Source organism: Melitaea cinxia, chromosome 6 (genome assembly GCF_905220565.1).
Source record: "Melitaea cinxia chromosome 6, ilMelCinx1.1, whole genome shotgun sequence".
NCBI classification, from domain to species: Eukaryota; Metazoa; Arthropoda; class Insecta; order Lepidoptera; family Nymphalidae; genus Melitaea; species Melitaea cinxia.
This window is the reverse complement of record NC_059399.1, coordinates 12,706,393-12,723,856: the sequence shown is the minus strand read 5'-3', so window position 1 is coordinate 12,723,856 and position 17,464 is coordinate 12,706,393. Positions and strand designations below refer to the sequence as shown.

General features: G+C 33.4%; 1 protein-coding gene across 1 annotated transcript in view; it reads left to right on the top strand.

Annotated features, from left to right (window-relative positions):
* Positions 1–17,464, top strand: part of LOC123654383 — a 49,827-nt gene that overhangs the window by 9,197 nt on the left and 23,166 nt on the right. The window contains exon 2 of the mRNA XM_045590292.1: positions 17,079–17,184. Within this exon, the coding sequence (XP_045446248.1) occupies positions 17,084–17,184 (101 nt within the window). The 5' untranslated portion in view covers positions 17,079–17,083. The remainder of the gene's footprint in view (positions 1–17,078; positions 17,185–17,464) is intronic.

Genomic DNA, 17,464 nt, shown 5'->3' with positions numbered 1-17,464 from the left:
TTATATATTTAGCACTATATTATATAACATTTGTTAAATAAAATACAGAAAATAGAAATATTATTAATTTAATTAACAATTTCTGGGAAATTAAATTTAATTGCCTTCTTTTACTTTTTTTTTCGCTTTATCTAATTAATGAGACTATTCCGATGAAACTTGAAGTAGTAGTTTCTCAAAATATAATTTTCAGGCTTCAGAAAATGCTAAGATTCATCACTATACGGGCTTCAAAGTAAACTACGTACAACTAGAAAAAAAAAATGCGTGCGTACAATAAGTACACGTGTCGGAAGTGAAACTTTTGGCAAACTAATTTTTAACTCTCGTTTAGATTTATACAAATCTAAAGCTTTAGATTTCCGTTCCAGCGCCATTTAGTTTGTTTGCAATGTAATACTATCGATATTAATGTAACAACCTTTGTAGTTTCTGTAGTACATGTAAGATGCCTTTTTGTTGGACAAAAACGTTGCACATCTTCGTGACGCTAATATTATTATTATTGCGTTTCATCTGTAAATATTTTACCCCCATGCGCTTAAAGAAGTTTCACTTCAAAAAAACGAACCCTTCCTTTTTATTATATTTAGTGTAGTATATTATAGATAATATAAACTGAGTATATTAATTTATCAATATTCAGATAACAACATATCAAGTAGGCATTTTCAATAAACATTAAGTAGTTGAATAATAATAATAATAATAATGTCTCGGATTTACTAATTTTGAAACCGTCTTTTACTTGAAATAATTGTGTTTGCTCGCAAACGAAAAAAAACCGACTTCAATAATTATATCGAAGAGTTAGCGTTATCAAGGATTACTCAAAAAGTAGTTATCAGATCTCGATAAAATTTATATGTGACCACATGATAAACATCAGCTTTTGATTAAATTAAAAATTATCAAAATCGGTACACCCAGTAAAAAGTTATTGCGGATTTTCGAGAGTTTACCTCGATTTCTTTAGGATCCCATCATCAGATCCTAGTTTCCTTATTATGGTACCAAACTAGGGATTATCCCCTTTCCAACAAAAAAAGAATTATCAAAATCGGTACATCCAGTAGAAAGTTATTGCGGATTTTCGAGAGTTTCCCTCGATTTCTCTAGTATCCCATCACCAGATCCTAGTTTCCTTATCGTGGTACTAAACTAGGGATATCTTCTTTCCAACAAAAAAGAATTATCAAAATCAGTACATCCAGTAGAAAGTTATGCGGTATAATACAACGTAGGTCGACGAAAAAAGCGTCAAGTAAAAACGCATTATTAGATATACCTAACTCGAAAAGTAGTTGTTAGATCTCAAATAAATTTAAATGGGACCAATTGACACACACCACCTTTCGATTAAAAAAATTTTTGTCGAAATCGGTCCACACCGATCCATACGTTCAATATTTCGATTAAGGTAGCTATTTATTTACTTTTGTTCAAGAGATTTAGTCTATAATATACTTATACATTACATTATGAAAACGTATCTGACTGAATAACACTCTTAAATGAAAATATTTGAGAAAGAACTGCTAGATATAATTTATAATCTTGATTTAGTGTTAAATGCATTGTTGAGTCAGTAGCATGTAAACTGTTTTCTATTCTTGTTATGTTTCAAAGTTCTAGACTATGCCAAATTATAAAGTTTTACGACAAAAATATTCATGTAACTAATTGCGTCGTCTCGCCTTTATTGTTGTCGCGTTCTTGTAATGTCTATAAAATTGAATAATGTTATACTACATTGCTTTCAGATCTACATACTATTAAATAATAACTATTGCGGCAAGTTTCTACCGCTAATGGAATGGCTTCTTCTATTGGAAGAAAAATCAGTCAATCATTCCTGATTTCTGAAACCTGAATTTCTGAATTTCTGAATTCCTGATTTCTGGTATCATGATCTGCTGTGCGTCTTCATTATGGATCGTTAATCATGCCTTTGAATTTCTTCTGATAAAATAAATATTATAAACAAGTTCGTAAAAGGAGGAGGTTCTCAATTCCACTGTATTTTTAAGAGTGTTACCTCATAAGTTTTTACTGAGTAACGATTTTGATTATTGTTTTTTTTTTTAATCTAAAGCTTATGCATACCGTGTAGTCCTATTTAAATTTGATCGAGATATGACAAGTACTTTTTGAATTATACCTAATAATGCGTTTTAACATAGTATTTTTTTTTTCGACTACATTGGATGACTTGACGATAGTTGAAGTCGGTTTGTTGGGAAACACAATTATTTAACAAAGGCTCTTGCTGTTGTTGACTTTTTAACAAAAATAATAGTTGACATCTATCAAACAGTGGTCAGTCAGTAATCGTCTATCTACGTAGCCTAGATTCTAATCAAGCTTAACTTCGTTTAAATTTATAAACAGCTTTTGCCCCGATGAAATGCAGGTAATTCAATTACTACCTCGTGTATACTAATAATGTCAATAATAAAAAAGTCTAAAATCATATATCTCTTGGGAAAATCATTAAAATATTTTTCTATAAGAATGTTTAAAACTGTTACTTTTATGTATTCTTTCTTAAATCGTTTGAAATGTGGTCTTTTTATGAACTAAATCCTTGATTTACAAAAATAGTCTTGAATATTTGTATGTATGTACATAGCGTGCAATGTAATTTTAGTGTCGTGACTTAGATACTGTTTTTTGTATCAATTTCAATTAGGTTTACTGGTTGTAGTCCGTGTTAGTGGGTATCGTAGGCGAACTAAGTGCGAATAGTTGATTGGAGGTTATTCAACTGGTGAGTGGACAGAAATAGCACGATCACTCGCGGCATCTCGCGTACCTATGATGACGCCGCGCTGCCGCCATCAACTTTGCGACAAGCCGCGCTTCCGGGATACAAAGGCAGTCGAATATTAAAACAGTGACATTCAATGACGTTACGTGGTTAATAAAGCGACACAATCTTTATTTTTGTATTACTCTTTTTGCATAGGTACAACATAGTTTTTGTACACAATATGTTTTTCATCAGATTCGTCTCTTATATAGTATACTTTATAGATATTGTCAAACATTACGTTTATTGAATACTTTCGCAAATGAATGAAATGAGAGTAAGAAACATGAAGTCGGGCCATATATTTATGACGTCACCATTTCGATGTTGAGATTTATGCCTCGTCTTTACTGAATCGCGTCGGTCGATGGCGGGCGGCGGCGGCGGCAGTTCGGCTGTGGCAGTTTCGTTCGGTATATCGTGATATTTATAGAGGCGCCGAGACGCCGGCCTCACACTATCCCGCATATTAATTGGCTACTTGTGCCGCATTTTTCAGGACGACGGCTCATATGACGCCAATGCCATTGAAAAGGCCGCTACCGACCGATAACATTGACATCTTTATTACATTAATTTTAGGAGAGCTTCAAAATCTGTCAAAAGAGTTTCACATTGTTAAACGTTAATGCTTTTAAATAAAATGGGAAAACCGAATATTATATCTAAAATAACTACTTAGAATACTACATACAATATGTCAGAAATGTCTGTGAGCAATGGATAATTTAAGATATTTGTTTTATTTGTGAGACGTCAAGAAACGTATTTATCGATGAAGCTAATATTCAGATGTGTTAACTTCGCGTGATGATAAATTATGCAGAACTGTCGAAGAATTCACACTAAAGCAATTCATCCGGGTAACCGACCGACCTACTTCCTCTGCACGTTTAATTTGTTTTATTACATCTGTATCACAACAGTGCTATTTTTCTCAAGTGATTCAGGGAAAACGGATTTCTTGTAAATTAAAATGACGGTCATTCCATAACAGCTGAATTAACAGGTGAATTAGCGCAATGTAAATGATTTTGTTTCGAAGAAAAACTTTCGGAAAGCGTGATATCGTGTGATATTTTCGTATCTTAAGATTGTGTTCGAATCTCACATTATAATAAATTTTTACAAAAAAGACTGGAAATATATTTTATTAGTACAAAATCTATTGTAAAAACGTATTAAAATCCTGTGGTTGTGTAACGTAACACAACTACGATTTACACCGCAAAAACTTAGAATATATTTTGTTTTTTGCTAGACATCCTTTGCCCTTCATCCTTCCCATCCCTTCATATCTCTTTTTAACTATGTAAAGGTTTATATTTAAATACAATAAGTATTTAAGATTATTTGAATGATTGATAATTTTTCATATAGTAAACTATTTATAAAATGGTTTTATTTTACATTCGCTATATTCAATAGGATGCTAATCTTGAATTCCTTTTTCACCATCTCTCGTTAACAGTAGTTCATCAGAAAATTTTACACCCCCTTTTTTGAAACAAATATAAAAGTACTAAAACTATGTATATTGACAAATTGCAAACGTCCCGTACTTCATCCTTAGAGTCCTTCGTTCCTTTTGGTCATGTTTTATCAAACCTATCGAGATATCGATAACATCCTGTTCTTGTATGTAAGTGCAGCTTATGAACGACCTCTAGGTGAATTTCAAAAGCCTAAATTCGCTGACACTTAATATACATGGGTTCCTATTATCTGAGTTTCACTTCACATTCATTCACTTCACACCAGATTGGGTAAAATACACAGGTCTTGGATTCTTGATGATGTTTTCTTTCACGCGAGATGAATATTAAAGGAATTTAATCCATGATCTTCAATTGTGAATCACGTCTACCTAGTTGGTTTTTAATGAACAAACATTACTAAATCAATAAATAATTTAAATATAATATAAGTTAAATTGTATACCTACAGAACGACGAATGTTTCATGTATTTGGTAGGTATTCCTAGCATTAAAATACACATTCGACTAAGGTTAAACGGAAGGGTCGTATCACCGTATTAATTTTAATTAAGTTGATACCACAAAAAATGTCGTGGGTATACCAACAGTCCATTATGTAAAATGTAGACGGTCTGTTCCGGTTCCGTCTGGCCTAATCACTTTAACTAATTGTAATGAACATGCAACTCCGCCTTTTAGTTATGCTGTTAAACATAACACATCAATTAATGTCTATTTTTCGCCTCGTCACGCACCGAGTTACAAAATTACTAATAGTCTAAGATACGAACTAGACGTGATCTTCACCTATCTGATTATTGGATGTTAAAATTAAATAATTATCATTTTTAGTGTTATAAAGATAAATCGCGAAACAGTTGGCTGGATACCTGGCCAGACTTTATTATATTCGGCAACTACCACTCAAACCAGACTTAGCAGGCCAGGCCTGGCCAGCTAACATAATACTATGTTATCGTATTCGCAAGAAAAAGCGCTTATTTTGATGTAAGATTTATTTATTAAATATGTGAGTGAAAATAACTAGAAGAATGTATATTAATGTACCCGTTTATACTTTCCAGCCAGTAGTTATGCCAGGAAAATAAAAGATAAACCAACGTTTGCATTTTCGACAGACTTCGTACTGCCGGTATTAAATTTATTCTTTAAACTCGTAGGGCAACCCTTTCGCGATTATTTTTCCAATAAAAATTTATCTAAATAAAATATTTATCACCCATAAAGCAGATGGTCGAAGTTCGGATCTCCTACTATAAGGTATGTTATGGTTTAATTAAATACCTTGGCGCTTTATATCAAATAAAAATATACAAGTTAGACATAAAATCTACAAATACTTCAGTATATATATATTGAATGGTTATGCAGCATTAAAAGAAAGAAATCTAGTTGGAAAGATACTGTTTAAAAAATATTTTACCTATATTAGTAAAAAGTAACCGCTGAATGTGGTGCGAAGCGTAAATTTCGAGAACTGCTGGACCGATTCGGGTATTTTTTAAACGTTCAATGATTACTTTTTTTTTTAAGCACGGGCTTATAGTGCCCGTGCTTTTGTTATTCCTTTTATTTATGTTTGTTCTAATCGATACATTGGTACTTAGAGCTACAACTTTACATTAAGAAAACTAATTGGCTTACTAAACTAAGCTTAGTATCTCTAAATCAGACGTGAGTCCACCGACCAAAAATTAAGAGTTACGCTAGCTAAATTTACTTATATATATATTCTTTTTTATTACAAAACGTACGATTATTTAAACTTTACACGTTTGACAAGTGTCTAACACCTCTTGCTCTCACCTCGAGGTGGGAAACGTTCTTTGAGATAAGATTTTGTGTAGATGTACTTAGTACTCCATTAGTGTTTATTATGGGTACGTACTATGCGGAAACTGAAAGATTTTATTCGCAAGACAGCACAACGTCTGTTATGGTGCACATGTATAATTTTCGCTACTTCTACGATACGAAATTATGTCACTATCACTCTCACTGCGGCCTATTGCAGTCCCCTGCTGGACCCCTCCTCAAGTTCGCGCCAAAAATGGCGTGACCTCACGTGTGTTGCCCATAGTCACCACGCTGGGCAGGCGGATTGGTGACCGCAAGACTGGCTTTGCCGCATCGAAGACGCTGCTGCCCGTCTTCGGCCTGTGTATTTCAAAACTAGAAGTTGGATGGTTATCCCGCCATCGGTTGGCTTTATAAGTTCCAAGGTGGTAGTTGAACTGTGTTATCCCTTAGTCGCCTCTTACGACACCCACGGGAAGAGAGGGGGTGGCTTTATTCTTTAATGCCGTAGCCACACAGAGTCGAAATTATGTAGATTAAAGATATAAATTTCTTATTAGTTATTTTTAAAAACTGACCGATTACTCATAAAATTCTTGAGGTTAAACAAATATCGACCTTACAGAAGATCACAGCTAAATAATACTGTTTCAAGAAGTATTGTGTTCCTGTTGGTGAGTAAGGTGACCAGAGCTCCTGGGGGGGGGGGGATTGGGGATTGGGTCGGCAACGCGCTTGCGATGCTTCTGGTGTTACAGGCGTCTATAAGCTACGGTAATCTCTTACCATCAGGTGAGCCGTACGCTTGTTTGTCGACCTAGTGGTATAAAAAAAATAAAAAATTAGTATGACAGTATTACAGTTTATAATTATTGTTCATAAGGATCTATTGGGATGAACGTGTTGTCTGATCGATAATGTATTTAAACTAGAAGTATCATTTAAATGATGACGAATTTGAAAGATACGTTTATTTATTTTTTACACACACATCAACAGCATAACACTATATTTATATACATATATAACATATACATATAAAATTAATACAAGCACTGGTATGAATGCCAATAAACGACGTGTACAACAAAATATAATATTATTCTACTCACTTCTGTACTATACCGTATTGGGCAACACAGAGGGCGGCGGAAAAATGCTCTTGTTTAACTAATTCTAATAGGAACTATTGTATAACTATGCGAATGAATTAAAAAAATAAAGAGATCGAGGCATTGCAAAACTGAAATTGCAACTGAGATACAAAAACTGAACAGCTTTTCTAATCTGAAAATAGGAAAAATTATGATATGTAATTTTATAATAATTTTCATATGTGAGAAGTTAATCTTACCCTACTCTTCACTTTCTCATTACTTTGATTAAAACTGAAGTATTTGAATTTGCGAGAAAAAAAAGGAAAGGTTACCCAGTCCTAGGACTAAATAACATACATTTATCACAGGGAATAAAATTTTCAGGCTTATAGTTGACACTCTTCGTTGCTCATATTACTTCATTGCGCGTAACGGTCTTAGTAATAAAATTTTACACACGTCGCATAGTATATGAACTGATATAATTTTTAAGTCATGTTGTTAGATAACTAAAGCAGGCAGCCGAAAAATATTTATTTTAATTTTTTTACAACTGACTTTGAATATAATAAAAAAATTAAACACTTATACCCCTCTTTTTTTTTTAACCGACTTCCAAAAAAGGAGGAGGTTCTCAATTCGACTGTATTTTTTTTTTATGTATGTTACATCAGAACTTTTGACCGGGTAGACCGATTTCGACAAATTTTGTTTTAATCGAAAGGTGGTGTGTGCCAATTGGTCCCATTTAAATTTATTTGAGATCTAAAAACTACTTTTCGAGTTATATCTAATAATGCGTTTTTACTTGACGCTTTTTTCGTCGACCTACGTTGTATTATACCGCATAACTTTCTACTGGATGTACCGATTTTGATAATTCTTTTTTTGTTGGAAAGGGGATATCCCTAGTTTGGTACCGTGATAAGGAAACCAGGATCTGATGATGGGATCCCAGAGAAATCGAGGGAAACTCTCGAAAATCCGTAATAACTTTTTACTGGGTGTACCGATTTTGATGTTTTTTAATTTAATCGAAAGCTGATGTTTATCATATGGTCACATATAAATTTTATCGAGATCTGATAACTACTTTTTGAGTAATCTTTGATAACGCGTAGTTGCTTGATTATTTTTTCGTCGATCTACGTTGTATTACTTGTCGATGTAATTGAAGTCGGTTTTTTTTTTCGTTTGCGAGCAAACACAATTATTTTCTAAGATCATTGAGTCCAGTCATTACGTCGGAAAAATCGGGTTAGAAATGCAAATGAACCGAGAAAGCCAAATTTTGGATATTACATGGGGGATGGCTAGAAAAGCTTAAGTTCAAATTGTCGACCAAAATAACCTTGTGGGTTTTCCGCCATCTTGAAAAAAGGGTTAAACTCAGTTTTTTTATCATAACTCGGTTCCCCGTTGAGATACGAAAATTTTTATAGAATACTTTTAGATACGTGAAAAATGTATAGGACCTTAATTGTAGATCGTAAAAAGAGCAACAAAAAAGTATTCTATAAAAATTTTCGTATCTCAACGGGGAACCGAGTTATGATAAAAAAACTGAGTTTAACCCTTTTTTCAAGATGGCGGAAAACCCACAAGGTTATTTTAGTCGACAATTTGAACTTAAGCTTTTCTAACCATCCCCCACGTATTATCCAAAATTTGGCTTTCTCGGTTCATTTGCATTTCCAAATGTATATAATGACTGGACTAATTGTTTATACTTGGATTATGGAAATAAAAATATTGTACAACTTGTGTCATCACGTTACGTTACCCACTCAGTGTCTGTTGTATAGGTTGTATTTTGCTTTTTTACCACGCTTTTATTAGCTTGGATTGTTTGTATGTATGTATGTATCTATTTATTTATTTATTTATTTATTTAATTAGAACCACCAACAGAATTGCATGTTTAAAAAATTTACAATTAGATATATGCAAAGGTATTAAGTATATACATATAATTCCTCTTAAAGGTAGTTACAGCATGCGCTTTAGACAATTGAGTCATCAGCATCAAAAGATTTTAAACATATAGGATTTAAATTAAAAAAAAATACAAACAAAATAAAGAACTAAATACATAACTATTACTATTATAAATTAAGATAAGTTAATATTAGTGCTACATAACTTTTGATTTGAGGAATCAAATGACTTTAATAGTTTCTTTTTAAATACAGCTAAGTTATCTGCAAAGATGTCTAATGACTTGTTTTTAACTGTAAATTCTCTGTAGAGCCTACTCAGTCTAGGGATGAGGGAATAATAACCGAGGTTTGGTCTCTGGGTTTTATAAGCAAATAGTGAAAGGGGATATCGTGGTATGCGAGAGGGAACGTTAATTGAAATTTTGCTTAGGAGTTCTGAATTATCCACAGTTCCATTCACTAGTTTGTGTAAGAATACCATATCAAGTAGCTTGCGCCGGTTAGAGAGTGAGTTTAACCGAAACTTATTTAGCCGTGAGTAGTAGGGCATTCTTTTGTCCTGTCCAATAGAATAAAATTGCGTAAACCGTCTCTGTATACTTTCCAATCTATATTTATGGGTCTGGTAGTTAGGGTTCCAAATGAGCGTTCCATATTCTAGCTTACTCCTTACTAATGTAGTGAATAAAATTTTTTTGGTTTTCAGTTTTTTAAATTGTTTAGAATTTCTAAAAATAAACCCCAACATCTTGCGTGCCGACCTGCATATGTTATCAATATGTACATTATAACGTAACTTACCATCAATAGTGATACCTAAATCGCGAACATACTCCAATTTCTGTAATTGGTGCGTACCAATAAAATATTTTCCCTCAAGAAAAAATCGTTTACGTGTGAAAGTAATATATGAACATTTGGAAGGGTTAAGCTCCATTCCATTTAACTTACACCATTCGAAAACTCTATTGATATCTTCTTGTAAAGACTTAACGTCATGCTTATTTGTAATTTCTTTAGCAAGCTTTAAATCGTCAGCATAAATTAAACATTTGGAATTCTTGATGCAATTAGTAATGTCGTTAATGAAAATATTAAATAGTAATGGTCCTAAAATTGATCCTTGAGGAACACCAGACACAGCGAGATAAAATAGAGAATTGTGACCTTTGATAACTACGTATGAGCGTCTGTTGGCTAAATATGAAGAAATCCAAGACAAAAGAGGCCCTCCTATGCCAAAAGTTGAGAGTTTTGCCACCAGCAGTTTGTGGTTTACCCTGTCAAATGCTTTTGAGAAATCTGTGTAAACTGCATCGACTTGTCTACACGCATCTATAGATGTTGTAACGAAGTTCATGAAATTTGCTAGATTTGTTATGGTAGATCTACAGTCAATAAATCCGTGTTGAGATTCTGAGAGAGCATGGTGAACGTGGCGTGACAAGATTGGATGTAGCAAAGATTCGAAGACTTTCGATAGTGTCGAGAGTATTGATATAGGCCTGTAGTTGGTTATAGATTCACGATCGCCATTCTTATAAACAGGGACTATTCTTGCTAACTTCCATATCTCAGGATAAACACCTGTGCATAAAGATTTGTTATATATTAAGTGAAGTGGTAATGATAATGGAACAGCGCATTCCTTAATGAATAAAGGAGGCAAATTGTCTGGACCTGATCCTTTTCTTACATCAAGTCCTTTCAGCTTTCTGATTATATCCTCAATGGTAATTTTAATATTGCAAATGCTACCTGAGATAACATTCAAGACATGTGAGTAATTTTGTGAATATTCACTCGAGTCATAAACTGATGCGAAGAAATCCGCAAAGAGATTGCACAAGCTAGAGCCATCAGTGGCAATTTTATCACCAAGCTTCATCTTTGCGGGATATGTATTTGTTGACTGCTTCATATTTTTTAGATGAGTCCAGAAACTTTTAGGATTTTTCGTCAAATTATCTTCAATTGATGCAATATATCTATCATAACATTCCTTCATTAACTTGTTACTGTCGTTTCTTAGAGATTCAAAATAAATTTTATCAAGTTTGTTTTTGAATATTTTAAATTTTAACCTGTATTTATTTTTTTGTTTCAACATGGAAATTAGTTTATAGTTATACCATATAGGGAATTTACTGTTTTTACGTTTAGTCTTAGGAACATGTTTTTCAATGATTTCCCTCACTTTATTATAAAATATTGTGAGCATAGAATTGACATTAAAACAATTTGAAAATAAATTAAGCCAAGGTGTATTATTTAAATCATTGATAATATTACCATAGTTTGCCTTATAGAAGTTTAATCTTTCAGTAGTCTTTTCATCTATATTAGCTAAGTCGCTTTGTTCAAGACTAACTAATAAGGGTGGATGGTGATTGTCAACTATGCTGATAGGGTTTGGGTATTTGATGACATTGACATGCGTATTACAAGTCAGGACTAAATCAAGTAATCTTTCATTTGAATTGAAAATGTTATTAAATTGTTTCAAATTATTTTCTTCAATAAAAAAAAAAAATCTGTGTATGTAATGGAATCTTTGTGCGTAATTTTCACCAACTTCCAGAAGTTTGATTAATTTGAAACTTTGCACACGTATCAAGGACCGATGGCAATGCAATAATTCAACAACAGTTTCCCAATATCCTTATTAGGACCGCCAGGATTAATAAATTCTTTCAAAGGAAGTTAGAGAGATAAAGCTAGCACGAGAACTGCGCAGGCCTGCAGTCTCGGACTTACTCTTTCGCTCGGACGCTCGGCATAGCACAACAAGGTAAAAATGCAACTAGCCTGAAAAAGTAAGGCTAGTTGCATTTTTACTTTGTTTATTCCTTACTAGCTGTTTCCCGCCCGCTTCGCGTGGCGTAAGTTCGTAGCTTCGCTCTGCGCGGAATAGTTTTCTTTTATTGTTTATATTAATAATCGAAAATTAACACATGTCCGCAAATAATTAATTGAAAAATCGAACTAAAAAATATAAAATAAATTATAGTTTAAAAAACTAAAAAACCACGCTTTTTTAGCTAATCGAACTAAAAAGTAGAAAATAATTTTTAATTACTAAGAGTTTATATTACAGTAGTAGAAGATCGAACAATCAATCATAATTAATTCAACAGTGAACCATAAATATAATAAAAATTAATAATATATTTCTAATACACATTTGGTAGTAATACGTAAATTGATTTTTATGTCGAAGTGATTTTTGTGTCGCAATTTTGATGAATTTTGGTATAAAGATAGACATTAAGAGGATGATAAGCTACTCTAGTTGTGAATTTCCTCATCCCCCATTGAAAAGGGATGAAGAAGATTAATGAGGACTAGTGTCGCCAAGTGGTTGAAATTCGACCATTATTAATTAAAATTATAAGTTTGATCATTATTAAGGTTCTGTTGACAAAGACTAGGTATATTTCTATAATAATAAATAAAAGAATATATATGCGTGTGTGTGTCAAATACATAGAAGTATGTTTTTTTTTTTATTTATTTAATGTTTTTTTATGAATAATTAAAAAATATTAGCATTCTGCAGTCTTTCTCTATATAAACGAGTCGGTCACCAACCCGCCTACCCAGCGTGATGACTATGGGCAAAACACATAAGTTCACGCCATTTTTGGCGCGAACTTGTGGAGACCAATGTCCAGCAGTGGACTGCGATAGGCTGAAGTGATGAAACTATAAGTGTGCAAAATTTCATACTCCTCTGACCGCGCAATTTTCGTAAAAAGGATATAAAGTTTTTGCTTCATATATTAATTTTTATTCTATAAAATTCTCGTGTCACAATGTTAGTTAACATACTCCTCACGGCTGGACAGATTTTTATGAAATTTTGTGTGCATATCGGGTAGGTTTGAGAATTAGCCAACATCTATTTTTCATACCCCTAATTAATAAGGGAGGGTGGATTAAGGGGGTTATTACCATATGTGGCAAAACAAAGTTTGCGGGTTCGGCTAGTATATAGATAATATTCAAAATATTCGCAAAATTGTAAGTAATAGCGAATATTCACATACAATATTAGGTGATTTATAAATTGATTTTACTATACATATCTTTAATAATTTGGTTCGCTCGAGACAAAATAAAAATAATTTTCATTAATGTTTTTAGTTCTTAAACAGACTTCATTAATCTACATATATAAAAATCAATTGCTGTTCGTTTGTCTTGCTAAAACTCGAGAAATCTGGACAGATTTGACTAATTTTGATCTTGAAATAGTTGTGGAAGCTCAGGGAAGGCTTAAACGATGATAAAAAAATAATAAGTAACGAAAAATACTAAAAACAACAATTTAATTTTCCAATACCAAGTGTACTTGCTGTGAAACATAATTAAGTCTTTTTTCAAAAAAATTGTCACTTGGTTATCAAACAATTATTGGTGCGATCAGAAAGTCTTGTCCATATTTTTTCACAAATATACTCGTATGTAGGTGATATGAAGTTCTCTGGGTCATCTAGTATCTATACAAATAAATTATATTGGAGTGTGTCTGTTTTTAATATTAAAATAACCGCTTTTTTACTAAATGCATATAGATGAACATTTTTTTTTCATTTTCCGTCTGTCTATTTGTCTGTCTGTTTCTTCCGACTAATCTCTGAAACGGCTGGATCGATTTTCACGGGACTTTCGCTGGCAGATAGCTGATGTAATAAGGAGTAACTTAGGCTAATTTTATTTTAGAAATTTATTTATTTTATGGCTCTGCGAACTGAACAATAGGTAGGGTCGGCAACGCGCTTACAATGCTTCTGGTGTTGTAGGCGTCTATAGGCTACGATAATCGCTTACCATTACTAGGCTGTGTGCTTGTTTGACGCTTTAGTCGTATAAAAAAAACTTAACGAACGTAAAAAAAACTAATATATTGGATAATTTTTTGTACGTTATTGTCAGGACAAACTTTGTATAAAGAAGAAATAATCCTGTAAAACCTGTGCGAAGTTCGCCAAGTCAGCTCGTAGTTTATAAAATTGCTCAGAAAACGGAAAATTTGTCAAAATTGAAACCTCTTTAAAAAGAAAATTGACACGCTATTTAATCTGCTGTCTGATCATAAAAAAATACATAATAATAATAAAATTGCATACTTAATATTTATCTGTCACAATAAGAACAAAAACGTAAGGATCATTTATATAGGTAAATTACTAATTAGCCGACCTTGTGAACTTTGTGCAGCCTTATTTTTTATTCTTGCATAATAAAATATAACCTATCTTTCAAGTTGGATCAAAGTGCACACGGTGTGCAAATTTGTTTAAAATCGGTAAAGTAGTTTCGGAGTCCATCGCGGACAAACAGCCTGACGCGTTATTTACTTGTATATATATTAAGATTATAAACCAATGACCCCATTACATCTCTCATCACTTTTTGTTCACACGCTGTCGGTCTAGTAGCGAAAAGGACGTTACAAAACAAATATTTGTGTGTTTAAATAAAACATACGACAGCTACGTCTACGTAGGGATATACATACATTCCAATTAAATATGAAACTTTTATCTATTTTTAACCGACTTCTAAAAAGGAGGAGGTTACTCAATTCGACCGTATATATATAACTTCGTCGTTTATGAACCGATTTTGATGATTATTTTTTTATTGGAAAGGAAATATCCCTGGTGTAGTACCATGACAAGGAAACCAGGATCTGATGATGGGATCCCATAAATCGAGGGAAACTCGAAAATCCGCATAACTTTTTACTGGGTATACCGATTTTGATAATTTTTAATTTAATCGAAAGCCGATGTTTATTATGTGGTCACATTTAAATTTCATCGAGATCTGATTACAACTTTTGGAGTAATCTTTGATAATGCGTATTTACTTGACTAATTTTTCGTCTACCTACGTTTTATTACTTGTCGATATAATTGAAGTCAATTTTTTTTTCGTTTGCCTGCAAACACAGTTATTATAGTGTTGAGTACATAGAATTATTAGTATTAATTTTAATTCTATTTGTAATAAAATTTGACAAAAATTTAAATTATTGAAATCAAAACAACTGATTCAATTTTGTATAGAAAATATTGAAAAAGTACTCGAATCCAAAACTATGTTTTTTTTATTGTTGCCTCTCGGTTGCAACTTGATCGCGCATTGCGTCGAAATTACTAAATAGACTATTTTGAATAAAACGTGGAACGGTTGCGTAGTCTGCAGCAATATTAGAAAGTTAGATACTTTCAGCGTTACAAAGGATTTAATTACCATGTTACAGGAAAAAAAGTCTTATTAAGTTTATTATCGTCTTACTTTTAAAAACGATATTATTCTAACATAATTAGGTACATAAAAGCAGGCAGTATCTATAAAATAATATAAAAAGTGAAAAGTGGGATACATTCACTTGACACTTACTCAAACAAAAAGAGTTAAGAGTTAAAAAAAGGTTTTAAATCCTTTTGAAAATTATTCTGCCACTTCAGCCTATCGCAGACCACTGCTGGACATAGGTCTTCTCAAGTTCGCACCAAACAGCCCGGTTTTCCGCAATTCTCTAGCCTCCACCGGCAACCGTTACGTAGATCGTCGGTCCAAAGGGCTGGAGGACGTCCCACACTGCGTTTGCTTACACACGGTTTCCACTACGTTCCTCGTCACAGTATCAGCCATGTCCACCGCCTTTGGAGCTTCTCGAAAAATGAATTCAGAAAAAAACCATCCATTTCGAGGAAGTTGAGAAGCACCTGCGCCCTGTGATTCCTGCGTCTCAATCCTTGTAATCATTTTCGATTCGTCGCGGTCTTATATTCCCACTTTAGCGTTAAAGTCTCCCATAACAACATTCTAGAAGGCCGAAGTAGTTCGATGTATGGCCCTTTTGAATATCTTCATGCAAAGCTTCGACTTCTCGTCAGAGTGTGACGAGATCGGCGCGTATCTATATCACTTTTAGGGAGTACCTGTCAGTGAGTTTAAGTACGCTGCCAGGGTCAACACATTGTTTACTTCCACAAAGTTACTAGTGAGACCAGAAAACCGACGCCACCCTGGGAAAGCTCATCACCTTCACGGATGTAGAACAAGTACCGAGAGCCCATTATCACCGTGTCCTCGCCCTATCTTCCTCCCGTAACTCGATAATTCATTGCACCCATCGCCCTACCTTTATCGCGACTGTTGCCGTAGCAAGGAATAGTGGGGCTGCTGGGAACTGAGGACCGAAATTTTTGGCCCCTACTCATGTGTTGTGCCCTTAGTCACGACGCTGGCGGGTTACTTTGTTGTACCGAAGACGCTGCTACCCATTTTCGGTCCAGTGTTTTTGAAAGCCCAAGAAGTTAAAAGAAAGTTCCAAGGTGGCAGTGGAACTGTTTTATCCTTTAGTCGCTCCTTACGACACCCACGGAAAGGGATTGATTATATTCTTTACGGCCGTAGCCACAGATAACATTTTTAACATTTTACAAAACGTGCAAAACGATAGATATGATCTCAGTACGATACGAAAACGTAAGGACACATCAATTTCATAGTGACAAAAAAGGAATGAGAATGTTCGCGCATTCTTGTTAATAATAAAATATAATTGATACATTCTCGCTTTTCTTCAAAACAATTATGTTAATCTTAATATTTACTTCGACACCACCATCATACTAAATTAATTCCTCCCACATAAGGCTGTTGTGGTTAAGGCCGCTTTTGCATGCTCTATCTCTTTTTTTTTTGTTATTTATTTTTCAATAACGTAAATAGTCGCCGGCATGCAACTAAAGAATTCCGTCTAAGACTTATGTACAAAGTCTTATTTGAGCAGACGATAATCAATTAAAGTATATTTATTTATTTCATTATTTTAAAAGCGAAATTCCTGTGTGTGTTTTTTTACTATTATTTATGGAGTAATAAATAAAATAATTTCTTATCTTACAGACAAAATGGTGGTGGGTGAGAGCAAGCGTACCGCGAACATTATGGACGGTATTGAGAACACGGGGGACGTCCGCCTCCACGATCACCGACTCCGTCTCAAACAGAGGTAATAAATTCTTTTATTGCATTACTAATAATATAATGGGAAAGAATCAGGTCCTCTAGTGAATTTATGTGAATTTATCATAAAGTAATATACGATTTATCATGTATTACATGACTTGTACACGTGACATGTGCGTGTAATTCAAGGTAAAAATAATAAAGCTCTTTCGTTCATCTTCAATAAAAAAACATCAAAGACAAATTATATCTTATGTACGTTTAGTACAGCCTAGTTATATTTTTAACGTTTTAATGTAGTTGCAACTAAATTTATGTTAGTA